We start from the raw sequence: 15,812 nt of genomic DNA, 5'->3' as shown, positions 1-15,812 counted from the left end.
GTGTCTCACCATCAGTCTCAATCTGATGATTCCCACAGCTACTGCTATTGCTGATTGAAGTCCTCAGCTACTGAAGCCCGACTTTCTACTGTCCCCCGAGCCCACCTCGATGGCCCTGACCTCTTGTTCCACAACTCTCTCAGTGGCAGAGACCAAGTGTCCTCCACCCTGGGTGCAGATGTCCCCTGCTTGCACCGTCCCTCGCTCCTGCCGACAGCAGAATCCCATTCAATCTGGTCGGAGGAGGATGGACTGAGGTTGACAAAAGTGCTGGAGAAACTCAGCGGGTGCAGCAGCATCTATGGAGCGAAGGAAATAGGCAACATTTTGGGCCGAAACCCTTCTTCAGACTGAGGTTGTTGGGGGAGTGGTAAGGGCTAGGGGAGAGTTTAGATTTGTTTAGTTTAGAGATACAGCGTGAAATCAGGCCCTTCGGCCCACCTAGTCCACACCAACCTGCAATCACCCGTACACTGGCTCTATCCTGCAATTTACTGAAGCCAACTTAAAGAAGCCAACCTCACCATCAGTCTCAATCTGATGATTCCCTCAGGTGCTCACTGATGGTGGCTATTTTGTCCTCTGTACATTGCCCCTAGTCTATAGGTAAGGGCCAGAACCTGGAGGTGTGGTGGAGTGGGGGGAGAATAAAAGAAGTGGGATTAATGTAGGATTAGCATGAATGTGGGATGGGAGATTGCAACCTTCACATGGTCCACCCTGTTTCAACTAATGCAATCAACACGATGTGCATAAACAAATAGATCGAATAGTACAACTTTAGGCTGTGCACGCCATACACAAGAAGAAGAAGCATGAATGAGTGGCCAATGGTTAATGTGGACAATGGTCTGAAGGGTCTGGTTTCCCCGCTGTACTCTGGAACAGTTATTCTGCAGCTGGAAGTGACAGTGCGGCCATTGAATCTGGATGAACTTGGTTCCCTCTGCCCCCTCTAACGTTACAACTGTGCCAGCTCTTCATTGCCCTTTCTGCCAAGGGAAGCCACAGTCGGTCCTTTTCCCTCAACCTATCTACACCTCTCATATTTTTATACTCCGTGATTAAACTTTGCTCCAGCCTCCACTCTTCAATCAGTCCAATCTCTCCTCACAACTGACAGTGGAATTCCACTGATTGCTAATATTTAGTTTAGTTCAGAGATCCAGCACGGAAACAAGCCCTTCGTCCCACCGAATCCACGCCGACCAATGATCACCGGTTCTGCTGATCCTATTTTCACATCCACACACTGCACACAAGGGGCAATTTACAGAGGGTGAATTAACCCACAGACGCACACGTCTTTGGGATGTGGGAGGGAACCCAATCGGCCACAGGGAGAATGTTTAAACTCCACACAGACAGCAGCCATGGTCAGGATCAAATCGGGTCTCTGGTGCTGTGAGATAGCAGCTCTATCAGCTGCACCATCATATGTTCTGAGAGGAATATGGAACTCTATCCTGCAGAGACTGTTGGGCTTCAGGTTTATTCATACTGAAGTGCTAACTCCTGTTTTGATAAACAAGAATGGTGATATTATATTTCAATGGAGTCTGTGTTCTTGCTCCTGTCAAGACTGAGTTAAAGGGAAGATAGGCAGAAAATGCTGGAGTAACTCAGCGGGACAGGTAGCGTCTCTGGAGAGAAGGAATGGGTGATGTTGTGGGTCGAGACCCTTCTTCAGTCTCTCGACCCGAAACGTCACCCGTTCCTTCTTTCCAGAGATGCTACCTGTCCCGCTGATTTGCTCCAGCTTTTTGTGTCTATCTTCGGTTTAAATCAGCATCTGCTGTTCCTTCCTACACAGAGTTAAAGAGAGCTTGTTGCAGGACCTGAGTCAGGCACAGCCCTGGGTGTACAGTACCTGTCATCGCCGGCTTCAAGAGGCCTGCGATTCTTCAGCCAGATGATCAGTGGTTCTGGTAGACCATGAATTTGGCACTGAAATCTGGCAACGCCGCCCTCCTCAACAACCATGGACTGGGGCTGCACGTGGAACGGCGACAGAGCTGGGACAAAAGAAAGGTCAACGTTAGGAAAGTAGACAAGTGAAAAGGGCAGCATTTTGTTTTGTGGACATAACACAATGGAACGGATTCATAGTTCAGATAGATAGTCAGAAGAACGGCCTCGACCTGAAACGTCATCTATTCCTTTTCTCCAAAGAAGCTGCCTGACCCGCTGAGTCACTCCAGCATTTTGTGTCGATCTTCGGTGTAAACCAGCATCTGCAGTTACTTCATACAAGGATTATATTTCGACAGGAAAGCAACCTGGCAGCACTCAGTCACTGCTGCACCTTTTAGTTTAGTTCAGTTTAGTTAAGTTTAGTTTAATTTAATTTAGTTTAGAGATACAGGATACCACCAGGCCCACACCGTCCATCAATCAGCCGTATACCAGTTTCGCATCCTGTACACTGAGGGCAATTTGCAGATGTCAATTAACCTACAAACCTGCACATCGTTGGAATGTGGGTGAAAGCAGAAGCACCTGGTGAAAACCCACGCAGTCACAGGGAGAACGTGCGAACTCCACACAGACAGCAGCCGTGGTCAGGATCGAACCTGGGTCTCTAGCGCTGTGTGGCTCTACCAGCTTCACCACCGTGCCACCCTTGCGGACCCTGAAGATGGTGCAAAGGGGCATTACACTGTACGGGAACCCTCTGAGGTCCCACCATTGGCCACCCGTCTTCAGTCAACAATCACGAACAATCTTTCCAGCTGACGACATCATTTACATTGCACGTTCTGGAAAGGTTAGAGAATAGTGAGTGGAATTTACGATATCCGTAAAACGTCCTCCGGTTCCAGTGGGAAATAACACAAACCAGATAACAGCTCGCTGCAAAACCAGCTGCATTCCACGGATTCACACCAGGCAAACTGAAAGGCAATATTGCATATTAAATAATAATGCTTAGGATTTATGGAGCGATCTTATTAAAGTTCCACAGCAAATACAAATTACAGCAGGTTACTCATGGGGATCATGGCAGAGCTATAAATCATAATCCTAGATGTAATGCGATATTCAGCGACAAAGGTACACATATGATTATTAGACACAAAATACTGGAGTAACTCAGCCGTACGGGCAGCATCTCCGGACAGAAGGAATGGGTGACGAAACGTCACCTACTCCTTCTCTCCAGAGATGCTGCCCGTACAGCTGAGTTACTCCAGTATTTTATGTCTACCTTCAATTTAAACCAGCATCTGCAGTTCTTTCTACATACAGTATGAATATAGCTCACTTCACTGTTCTGTTCTATGCCGAACTCAGTATAATATTGATACACATAATTTTGCTCACAATACCATAATATTGTACACAATACTCTCACACTAACCTATTCTGTTATATATTGAACTACTCGTAACATATGTATGTAATGTAAGATATATTATAACATATGTATCTTACATTGATCATCATAAGGGTGCATCGTAGCCCAGATCGACAATCATACCACACTCACTGTTCTATATAATGCCTCATCCGACACCTCATTGTTCACCTTAGTGTGAGCAAGTGTGAGCTGTTGCACATTGGGTGGTTGAATGTAAGGGGATGGTAAATGGTTGATGGAAAGGACCTCAACAGCATTGAGTCTGAAGAAGGCTCTCGACCCGAAACGTCACCTATTCCTTCCCTCCATAGATGCTGCCTCACCCGCTGAGTTTCTCCAGCATTTTTGTCTCCCTTCGGTTTTTCCAGCATCTGCCATTCCATCTTAAACAACTCAACAGCATTGAGGTGCAGAAGAGCGTTTCCAGAGCTTCCTGAAAGTGGCAACAGAGTGGATAGAGCGGTCAAGAAGGCGTATGGTATGCTTGCCTTCATAGGTGGAGCATTGAGAAAAAGAGTTAAGAAGTCATGGTGCAGCTCTATAAGACATTGGTTCGACTGCATTTGGGGCATTGCATGTCGTTCTGGTTGCCCCCTTACAGGAAACATGCGGAGGCTTTGTCGAAGGTACAGAAGAGGTTTACTTGAATGCACTTCATATTCCGCTTGGGCAACACAACCTAACTGTGTCAACATTGAATTCTCCAATTTCAGGTAACAAACCTGCAAACAACCCCTCCCCCACCCTCCCCTTTTCCCCTATTTTATCCCTGTTTCCCACTTGGATTTACACCCATTTCACCCCTTTCCCTGCCCCCTTCCCCCTATTCCTTCATCTGGCTTCACATTTGTCACCTTGTCGATCCTTATCTCACTCTTTTAGTCTCTTCATCCCTGGCCTTGACTAGAGTGTATAGCTCTACAGTGAGAAGGGCAAAGTTTAAATAAAGGATATGTGTGAGGTCACTTTTTTACCCAGAGAGTGGGGAGCCCAAAACGTGCCTCCAGGGGGTTTGGTGAGGCAGGTAGTATAGAGGCATTTAAGAAGCTGTTAGATAGGAACATGGATAGGCAGGAAATAGGGGACGTGGATCACCTGCAGGCAGAGATTAGCTTAATTTAGCATAATGTTGGGCAAGACAATGTGGGCCAAAGGGTCTATTTCTGTGGCGTTCCATTCCATGCACTATGTACTGTTCTATTATTAACTGCTGTGCTCACTATAAGACACACCAGACCTCTTACAGTAATGGAAGATAGACACAAAATGCTGGAGTAACTCAGCGGAACAGGCAGCATCTCTGGAGAGAAGGAATGGGTGACGTTTCGGGCCAAGGCCCTTCTTCAGCTCGACCCGAAACATCACCCATTCCTTCTCTCCAGAGATGCTGCCTGTTCCGCTGAGTTACTCCAGCATCTTGTGTCTACCTTTGATTCAAACCAGCATCTGCAGTTCCTTCCTATTCTTACAGTAATGCTCTATTGTACAACATATTGCTCCCTGTACAACTGTGTAATCCACTATACTGCCCTTATTAATGTTTTATTGCCCACCATAATGGCCATTATAATACTTTATATTGTACTGTCAGGTTCTGATATACAAACTATCCAATGTACAATGTACTGAAGCTGATTGAACAGATGAATCACTGTAACAACTGCCTTATGTGAGATTAGTAGATTTACTATCCTGCTAATCCCATGGTAACTTGTACCAGTAAAAAAATATTGTTAAATTACCCTGTGCTGGGACATGCAATAATTGTGAATGTTGACACCGGCCCCTAGACACATAATAATTGGCTAAGATTAACCTTGTCCCGGGACATCCTGCAAGTGGGAATGTTTAAATCTGAACTGGGCTAATAAGTGATTTAACTCTTTCTTGGGACAAAGAACATTCCAGAGGCTCAACCCCCACTCCCTCATCTTTAATACCGACCTATGTCCAAGACACCTCACACGCCCTTCCACTCTTCAATGACTTCCGTTTTCCAGGCCACCACTCCCTCATCTTTACCATGTCTCAATCTCACCTTTCTCTCACCTGACTCAGTCTGAAGAAGGGTCTCGACCTGAAACGTCACCCATCCCTTCTCCCCATAGACGATGCCTGGCCCGCTGAGTTACTCCAGCATTTTGTGTCCATCTTCGCTGTAAACCAACATCTGCATTTCCTTTCTACACATTCCACAGGTTTAATTGTGTCTAAAGTGATTGGGAAAGTTTAACATAGTCCTGGGATTTGCAGTAATTTGGAATGTTTAACACTAACTGTCTGGGGGGGCACGGTGGCACAGAGGTAGAGTTACTGCCTCACAGCGCCAGAGACCCAGGTTCGATCCTGACTACGGGTGCTGTCTGTGCGGAGTTTGTACGTTCTCCTTGTGATCGGGTGGATTTTCTCTGGGTGCTCAAGTTTCCTCCCACACTCCAAAGAAGTGTAGGTTTATAGCTTAATTGGCTACTGTAAGTAATACTCATAGTGTTCAGGATTTGAAAGTAGAATAATGTGCAACTAGTGTATAGGTAATCGATGGTTGGCATCGACTTGGTGGGCTGAAGGGCCTGTTTCCACGCTGTATCTCTAAACACTAAACACTAAAGCAGAAAGCGATTGAGACTGTTTTCCATTGTCCCAGGATAGACATGTTTAATACGGGCTTATTACAGGTGTCAGGGGTTTTGGGGAGAAGGTTGGAGAATGAGGTTAAGAGGGAAAGATTACAATGATCAGCCATGATTGAATGGTAGAGTAGACTTGATGGGCCGAATGGCCCAATTCTGCACCTATCACTTATGAACCTATGAATTTATGTTTGAGAATTTAACTCTGCTCTGGGATAAATGGTGGAATGTTTAACTTTATGCTGGATTGAGAAGGGAAGGAGGGATTGGGAAGGGAAGGTGGGATTGGGAAGGGAAGGTGGGATTGGGAAGGGAAATTGGGATTGGGAAGGGAAGGTGGGATTTGGAAGGGAAATTGGGATTGGGAAGGGAAGGAGGGATTGGGAAGGGAAATTGGGATTGGGAAGGGAAGGTGGGATTGGGAAGGGAAGGAGGGATTGGGAAGGGAAGGTGGGATTTGGAAGGGAAGGAGGGATTGGGAAGGGAAATTGGGATTGGGAAGGTATAACTCTGCCCTGGGTCAGACAGCTTTGGGAGTTCTTAGTTCTTTCTAGGAACCATGGATTTGGGGACGTGCTGCTGTAGAAGTGGTGCAAACATTAGCGGCTCTCAGCACAAGAAGCCATGTGATCAAATCCTCGATCCTTCTCTAAACAGCAAGTAAAGCCCAAGTCATTGATTGAATTCTGTACCAACCAAAGCAGTAATAATATTAACCTAACAGCATTATATCCACATGTACTAAATCAGAACAAAAACAAGGTCAAAGGCTCGAAGCAAGCAACTATGTGATGCAAAAATTGAATTATAATCACCTTAAGAAATACTTTAAGAAAGAGCTGCGGATGCTGGAAAAATCGAAGGTAGACAAAAATGCTGGAGAAACTCAGTGGGTGAGGCAGCATCTATGGAGTGAAGCAATAGGTGACGTTTCGGGTCGAGACCCTTCTTCAGTTTAAGAAGGGTCACAATCCGAAACATCGCCTATTTCCCTTCGCTCCATAGGTGCTGCCTCACTCACCGAGTTTCTCCAGCATTTTTGTCTACCTTCAAGAAATACGGAATCAGGGATGCATCTCTTCTGACTGGAAAAGTCAGTGCTGGTGATAAATAAGAGCTCAGGGCAGGAGGCTGACCTGCATTCTGACACATTACGGCACCCTCTTAAGTCCTCAATATTTATTTATCAAGCTCGGTAAACACCCACTCAAAACTCTCCGGCTTCATCAGTCACTTATGGGCTGTGGATTCAAACTTCCCAATACTACTGCAGCCACGCTGAGGTGATTGTCCACTGATTAGTTGGGAGTTGGAAGATCATAAGTGATAGGAGTAGAATTAGGCCATTCGGCCCATCAAACCTACTCCGTCATTCAATCATGGCTGATCTATCTCACCCTCCTAATGCCATTCTCCTGCCTTCTCCCCATAACCCCTGACACCGGTACTGATCAAGAATCTATCTACTGTATATAAAAATATCAGTTAACAGCCTAGCCTCTGTGGCAAAGAATTCCACAGATTCACTAACCTTGTGAATTAAGGTCCTATCAGAAATATACACTATATATAAATGCTCATGGTTCTGGTAAGTCCTGCCGGTGAGAGGCTTTCTTGCACTCGGCCACAAGCACAATTCACCAGTCCGTTGCCTCGGATTTTGCAAGCATATAAAACATTTGTGCCTGGAGCATAAAGAACAATTGTGAGAGGCAGTGATTGAAATCTCTGCCAATTCACAAACAGCAAGCATGTTTCCAAGCCTCTGATCAAATTCTGCACAAACCGCAGGACTAATTCTATTATAATAATACGATTATTCACTTTGGTAACTGACTGTTTCCCTATTTCAGAAAGGGAAAGGGCAGGTGGTGCCTGAAACTCTCTGGAGATACAAGAGACTGCGGAGAGATTCATAGTGGTAGAGTGTGGAAAAAGGGCCCTTCAGCCCAACTTGCCCATGCCGGCTGGTGCCTGTTGTCCGGAGCTCCCGCGGCAACAGCTGCGTCCGCTGGACTGGAGGGCGGCAGCTTCGACCACCCCGGGCCGCGGAGCTTGAACCGGCCCGTTCGTGGAGCTCGATGAGCCGTAGGACTGATTACCATCGCCCGGTGGGGTATCGCCTCAGCGCAGAGGGAGAAGATGAGGGGACAAGCAGTAACCCTAAGATTTTTGCCTCCATCACAGTGAGGAGGTGCCTGGTGAACTCACTGTGGTGGATGTTAATTTGTGTTTATTGTGTGTTTTGTTGTTTATTATTACATGTATGGCTGCAGGCAACGACATTTTGTTCAGACCGAAAGGTCTGAATGACAAATAAACGATCTAAGTCTAAGTCTAGACCAAGATGCCCCATCTACACTAGTCGCACCTGCCTGTGTTGGGCCCATATCCCTCTAAACCTTTCCTATCCATGTATCTGTCCAAATGACTCTATGTCTCTCTGAGACAGTGCATTCACTGTGGGCCTGACCGGAGACTCAGTTTAATTAGTTCAGGCTTGGGGCCTACATACTCTGACTCATGATTCAAGCTGCCATTATCCAGCCTACATCAGTCATAAGGTCGTTCTTGGATCACTAAGTCTGCGACATTTGAATCCTCCTGCAAATAACACTCCCGATAAACAATACCATATGGTGAAAGAGCCGGAAGAGGAACGCCAGCCTTCCCGAGGTCAAAGCAGCTCAGGTACCAAAGCTCCGCACCATTAGTCACTGGCGCTGTTGCAGGGCACGGGACACGGAGATACACATTCCATGCATTCACCCCGAGCCTCACAATATCCCAAAGGACCTTACATAGAATAAACAATCCATTGGAAGTGTATTGTAGAAAGTGTAGTGCAGTTACTGGCTTGTAAAAATAAAGGACACACAGTGCTGGGGCAACTTAGCAGGTCAGGCAGCATCTCTGGAGAACATGGACAAGTGATGCTTTGGATTGGGACTGATGGGAGGATTCAAACAAAGTCGGAAATATGGATGTATGTGTGAGGCTCCAGCATGTTGGGGGAGGTGGGGGGGAAAGAGGGGGGGGGTTACAGCAAGTCATGCCAGAGAGCCAGAGTGATGAAAAAAAACTTCACAAACCTTCACAGACAGCTGTGGAGACCACATCCATGGATATTTTTGAGGCGGAGATTGACAAATTCTTGATTGCTACGGGTGTCAGGGATTATGGAGAGAAGGCAGGATAATGAGGTTGAGAGGGAAAGGCAGATCAGCCATGATTGAATGGTGGAGTAGACTTGATGGGCCAAATGGCCTACTTCAGCTCCTCGAACTTATGAACCTGAATGAGGGGATGATTTACAATCATAAAATTCGGCGGCGTAGTGTGGGAGCTACTGACGTACAGCGCCAGAGACCCGGGTTCGAAATTGACTGCGGGTGTGTATGGAGTTTGTACATTCTCCCCGTCATCTGCGTGGGTTTTCTCCGAGATCTTCAGTTTCCTCCCACCCTCCAAAGACGTGCAGGTTTCTAGGTTAATTGGCTTGGCATATGTGAAACAAAATTGTCCCTAGTGAGTGTAGGATAGTGTTGGTGTGCGGGGATCACTGGTCGGTGCGGACACAGTGGGCCGAAGGGCCTGTTTCCGCTCTGTATCGCTAAAACTAAAAGTCCGTTTAATCTGATCAAAGGAAAATGGTGACCAGGTTTTGGTTATCAGGCAAAAGGCCAGGGGGTTAGTGAGGATAATGTTATGGATATGACAATTAACCCAAATTATGGTTCAGTGGTTGTACTTGTTTGGGCATTCTCTCGTTGAATATCAAAAAAATATTTCATAGCGGAGCAACACAAATACAAGATGTCTCCTGATCGAGGGTGAAGGAACGGAACGCAAGGAAGTGGTGAAATGAACTGTCTGCCGGTCCTATAATTCTGTTGCAAACAGGCATCTGTCTTCAGTGCATTATAAATCACTCACAGGAGATTCGGGGGTAATTAATGGATGGAGAAAGGCATTAAATGAAAAATATACGCAGAGTGAATGAACAGCCGACTCAGTCAGCACTTCAGTTGTGAAAACAGCCCGCTGCACAAAGAACAAGTCTCCTTGAAAACTGTACTGAAATATTTGGGAGCTTCTGAAATGGATGAACCATGAGAAGCAAAACAATGCTCAGAAACAACACACCATTCATTGGGGAGAGAAGCTGACAGCTAATTAAACTAGCATCCAATTGACAACAACTCTGTGCTGTATCAAATTAACATGAGCTGCTCCAGCAGCCTTGCAGAGCAGCAGCCATGGAACCCTGATCACAGAGGAGAAACAGACACCTCTGTGACATTCCCAATAATGTATTCTGTCTTTTCAACATTTGCATTTAATTAAGTTACATCTTCGCTGAGGAAGCTGCAACTCGGAACGTAAGCAAGGACAATGACGACAGAGGAAGATCATTTTAGTTAAAGCCGTCTTCTTTATGAAGGAAGTAAAAAATAGATAGACAGACGGAGGGATAGGTAGAACGATAGATAACATTAGATGTTTGTGAAGTCCCGCTAAACAGCTATAGATCAACGGGCATATAGATAGCTATATATTTATCTAAATTCTGTATATACATAAAGCTAAATTGATAGTTTAATTTAGTTTTGGTTTAAAGATTCAGCACAGAATCAGGCCCTTCAGCCCACCAAACAGCGATCCCCGTACACCAACACTATCCGACACACTAGGGACAATTTACCAAAGCCAATTAAAGAAGGGACTCGACCCGAAACGTCACCTATCTCTTCTATCCAGAGATGCTGCCTGTCCCGCTGAGTTACTCCAGCAATTTGTGTCTATCTTCGGTGTAAACCAGCATCTGAGTACGAGCTGCTTTTAATCTCATTGTACATGTATAGTGACAATAAATGGCATATCAAATATCAATCTGCAGTTCCTTCCTACACATTTAAGTTACAAACGTTAACATCTTTGGAGACAGATAGATATGGAAGGGCTGGTTAGCCTGGCATGGCACATACTGGGTAGAGTTGATCCAGAAAGTTATAAATGAGGCACTCATTTTTAGTTTGCCAGAGATGTGACCTGCAATATTAAGGGCCTGTCCCACGAGCATGCGACTCCATGCGGCAAGCGCGACCTAAGCGACTTCTTGCGGGAAGCGCTACTTAACGTGGTCGCTTGAGCCGTACGGCCTCGCGGGGCCGGTCCCACTTCGATCGCCGGAGCCATATGGAGTTGTGCGGAGCTGGTCCCGACATCACGCGGGGCTCCGAAAAACTGGCCGTGTTCAAAAATTCCGTGCGGCAACGGCCCGCCGGCCCGCAGCCGCCTCGACGCCGTACGTCACGCGCGAACTTCCCGCGGACTTCGCTCGCACTTCATGTCACTCACTCGACCTCCACGCGGCACCCGCTTCTGGTTCGGTAGCGCTTGCCGCATGGAGTCGCTTGGGTCGCGCTTGCTGCATGGAGTCGCATGCTCGTGGGACTGGCCCTTTAATAATCTGCCTTGGCGCTACTACACAGGAGGTAAACATTCAGTATAATTCAACCACGAGTGTTAGTGATGCAGTATAGCATTAGTTTTGAGCAACTATGCTTCATCGTACAAATGGTCTGCAGTATAAACTCTGACCATTTTATAATGTGATTGTGTTGTCCAACTCTTTGTTCACTGACTTTTGTTTAGGTGCTGCCTGTGAGAAATGACTGGGGGACTATAAAATGCTCAGTGAAGAAAAGAACTGAACACGTGGGTACAAGTCACAAACTTCTTTTCATACTTCACTGGACTTTTGTTCACCGTCGCAATTTATATCTAAAACAGTTTGAGCAACGTGCACACATCTTGGCCGGGCCATGCAGAGGGCAGGGCAGGGAAATGGAGTGCGGCTGAAATCCATTAGCACAACGGTCGAAAGGTCAGCCAGCAACAGGGAAGAAGTACATAAGATGGATGGTCCTGACCCCCTCTTCAATCTTCCAACAAGAGCAGGACAGTTTTTTTTAAAGAAAGGGAATTGTTAGGGCATGGGAACGCCACTGAAAAAGCATCAGAAACAAAAGCAGAATGGATTTTGAAAAGAACTGAAAGAAAAGTTTATTTTAGATAGGGAGATGTTCGTCGCAGTGGGGGTAGAGCCCTGGGGAATGGACGTGGCGGAGAGCACTTGTGAAAGTCTGTTTGTACACAATTAAACGCCATCAGCATCCTGCAAATTAATGGGCTCCTGTGATAGATCAGGCAACAGGTATACGAGTTTGAAAACGCACACCTCCAGATTCAGGGATAGTTTCTTGCCAGCTGTTATCAGGCAACTGAACCGTCCTCTCACCAGCTAGAGAGCAGCCCTGACCTCCCATCTACCTCACTGGAGACCTTCAAACCATCATTAATGGGACTATATTTAAATGTATCTTGCCCTACATGTTACACCCTCTATCGTGCATCTGTACACGGCTTGATTGTAATGATGTGTAGTCTTTTCGTTGACTGGATAGCAAGCAACAAAAAATGTTTACCCTGTACTTTGGTATATGTGACAACAATAGACAAAACTGAAAAGTTACTGCCTTGTACATGCTCGGGTGAAGCACAAACAAGGACTCAAAGGTAATTAAAAGAGGCATTGGAATTTCCTGGGCGAGGATACAGGAACGTTTCCCGAATTCAATGTCCGTATCCTGTAGCCACCTGATCCAACGATAATCAAACAATTCTTGCTGTCAGTCTGCGTCAGTGAGAATACAAGGAAAACATGTATGATGTGAGTGCCAGGGAGGTTACAAACCAACATCCAAACTCATCCAATTCCTCCCGTGAATGCTACGTGGGTCAGTGCCTGGAAACTCACCTCAGTCCACAGAATAAAAACATGAAGCCAGCAGAAGTGGACCTGGGGGAAAACACGAGCCTGCTGAGGCAACTGCTTCGAAACAAGGATGGATTTTAAATCCTGAATTTCCCACATACTGTAGAGAGAGTCGTAGAGAAATACAGCACATCGACCCAACTTGCCCATAATGACCAAGATGTCTCCATCTACACTAGTCCCACCTGCCCGTGTTTGAACCACAATCTGCTAAACCTATCCTGTCCATGTACCTGTCCAAATATCTTTCACAAGTTGTTGTTGAAGAGGATCTCGACCCAAAACGTCACCCATTCCTTTTCTCCATAGATGCTGCCTGTCCCGCTGAGTTACTCAAGCATTTTGTGTCTATCTTGGGTGTAAACCAGCATCTGTAGTTCTTTCCTACATTCCCATTACCTCCTGTCACGTGTAGCGGGATATGGGCCAAACGCAGGCAGGTGGGACTAGTGTAGATGGGACATGTTGGCCGGGGTGGGCAAGTTGGGCCAAAGGGCCTGTTTCCATGCTGTATCACTCGATCAGTCTAATTTCAGACCAAAGTATACATTTGTGCTTTGTCACAACAGGAAAAAAATATTTCAGGGAGAAAACACAAATTTCCAAAGTGACAAAGTGAATATTTTGGAACTTCTGCTCTCGCTGGAAGGAGTCCCCTTGCAATGTGAGCAAAGCCACATTAGACAATCACATTTCCAGGCAAGTATTTTTCTACATTGTTCCAACAGGCCTCAAAAAAACCGTCTCCACCTCCCATCCTCTGGCCCCAACATCATCCCTCTCTCTCACTTCTATATTCTGGTTATCTTCCCTCTGCACATGCAGCCCTGATGCAGGATCCTGAAGTGTCGAAACCAAATGAACGTCGACCATCCCTCTGCCTCCATAGATGCTGATTGACCCACTGAGTTCCTCCAGCAGTTTGATTTGTGCTCCCTTATGCCCCTGTCCCACTTAGGAAACCTGAACGGAAACCTCTGGAGACTTTGCGCCCCACCCAAGGTTTCCGTGCGGTTCCTGGAGGTTGCAGGTGATTGCCGGAGGTTGCAGGTAGTGGAAGCAGGCTGGGAGACTGACAAAAACCTCCGGGAACCGCACGGAAACCTTGGGTGGAGCGCAAAGTCTCCAGAGGTTTCCGTTCAGTTTTCCTAAGTGGGACAGGGGCATTACTTAACACTCTGAAAGTCCTCAGCACAAGAAATGCGACTGTCCAAGAATTTTTTTCATCAAGTTGCTGTGGGAGAATAACTCTGCTTTTGCCAATAACGTCGACATCCCAAACAGTGGCTACATCAAAAAGGAATTCATTTATGCACCTTTTACAAATCTCCCTGCATGTTATTTGTGAGGTTAGTTGATTTTAATAAGCACATTGATAACTGCTGCTTTTCAAAGGCCCCCTCCGTGTTAATGTGTACAACTAACAAGATTTACTACTTTGTCCTTGCTAGGCAGCAATTTAGCAAAACCCATAAAAACAATACAGTAGTCTTAATTGTATAACTGATCATAATCTTAATGGATCTTCAGAGACACTGATCCGTACCAGAAACTTAATGAGATTAGTCAGTTGGATGTATCCATACTGTCTTCTGCACCGAGATTAAGATTGCACTGTTATTGCCACCCCCCCCTTTGGGATGTCGACCAAAAGCAGAGTTATTCCCCACCCCAACCCCCCCCCCCCCCCCCATTTCTTGTGCTGAGGACCCCCAGAGTGTTAAGTATGCCCCTGTCCCACTTAAATAACGGAAACCTCATGCGCTCCACCCAAGTGCTGGCCACCATGATGATATGTATCTTATTCCCCCATTCAAACTAAAGCAGTGTTCGGGCTCAACACTGTTGCGATCATTGATAAACACAAAAAGGTGGAGTAACTCAGCAGGTCAGACAGCATCTCTGGAGAAAAGGGATAGGTGACGTTTCGGGTCGAGACCCTTCTTCAGATTGAGAGTCAAGGGAAGGGAAAATGAGAGATATAGATGGTGATCGTAGAACAATATCAAATAAATGAATGGAAAAACTGCAAAAGAGTAACAATGATAAAGGAAAGGGGATGTAAACGAGTATAGACAATTATTGTGGCTCTTAGGATACTGACAAGGGCACAGATCCCAGTGAGGATTCCACTGACACCAGAATGAACATTAGAAATTGAGACTGCATTAATTTTAACTGTAAAAGACAAAATCAGGAGGTAAATAGTGCTAAATGCCCATGTAATTTTGTGTGTCTAAGCAGCAAGGCACGTTCGTTAGTGTATCATCCGACATACTTATTCTACCCAGGTAGGCAAGGCTCACATCTCAAACCAATGTAATATCCTTTGCATTGCCACAGTAACAGAAGTGGAGCCACAGACAGGATTTGCTCACACGACAGAGAGAGGCAGGGGGGCGAAGTTGAATAAATGGTGGTGGCCAAGAGTTTAGTTTATAGTTTAGAGATACAGCGTGGAAACAGGCTCTTCTGCCCAGCGAGTCCATGCCGACCATCGATCACCCAGCCACTAGTTCTATCCTACACACTAGGGACAATGCAAGGGGCTTGTGCTCATTATAAAGTCTTTGTTACACCGATATCATCCAAACAATTAATAAACTCTTCCAGGAACCATCTCCTCTTGCTGCTTACACCGGATTCCCTATTGGATTTCTGTCACCGAGGCCGGGAATCCTCGGAGCCACATCTGGTGATGTTCATCTGCTTCTATTATCTCCTCATATTTTCCTTTCCCTGTGTCCGGGGGCGGCACCTTTCCTCGGCTGAGAGGCAGCATGATCAGGGGAAGCCTCTGTCTGCTGTTCAATACTATCTTTCCACACATCAGTTTCTGGCAGCCCCAACCTCTCCTCAAATCAAGAATCCGCACCCCCTCTCCCCCCCCCCCCCCCCCCCCATCCCCCTCCTCCTCCCCAACTCGATTAACATCCAGCCCTGTGGGAATACTGCACACTTTGCCAAACAGCCTTCAAGC

At 46.2% G+C, this 15,812-nt stretch overlaps 1 protein-coding gene across 2 annotated transcripts in view; it reads right to left on the bottom strand.

Moving 5' to 3' along the window:
• Positions 1 to 15,812, bottom strand: part of igdcc3 (immunoglobulin superfamily, DCC subclass, member 3) — a 100,623-nt gene that overhangs the window by 38,891 nt on the left and 45,920 nt on the right. For both annotated transcript variants that reach the window (XM_055661159.1, XM_055661158.1), the window contains exon 3: positions 1,871 to 2,015. In XM_055661159.1, the coding sequence (XP_055517134.1) occupies positions 1,871 to 2,015 (145 nt within the window). The remainder of the gene's footprint in view (positions 1 to 1,870; positions 2,016 to 15,812) is intronic.

Source organism: Leucoraja erinacea, chromosome 33 (genome assembly GCF_028641065.1).
Source record: "Leucoraja erinacea ecotype New England chromosome 33, Leri_hhj_1, whole genome shotgun sequence".
In the NCBI taxonomy this organism is placed as follows: Eukaryota; Metazoa; Chordata; class Chondrichthyes; order Rajiformes; family Rajidae; genus Leucoraja; species Leucoraja erinaceus.
Note: the sequence above shows the minus strand (reverse complement) of the source record. Positions and strands in the feature narration are given on the sequence as shown.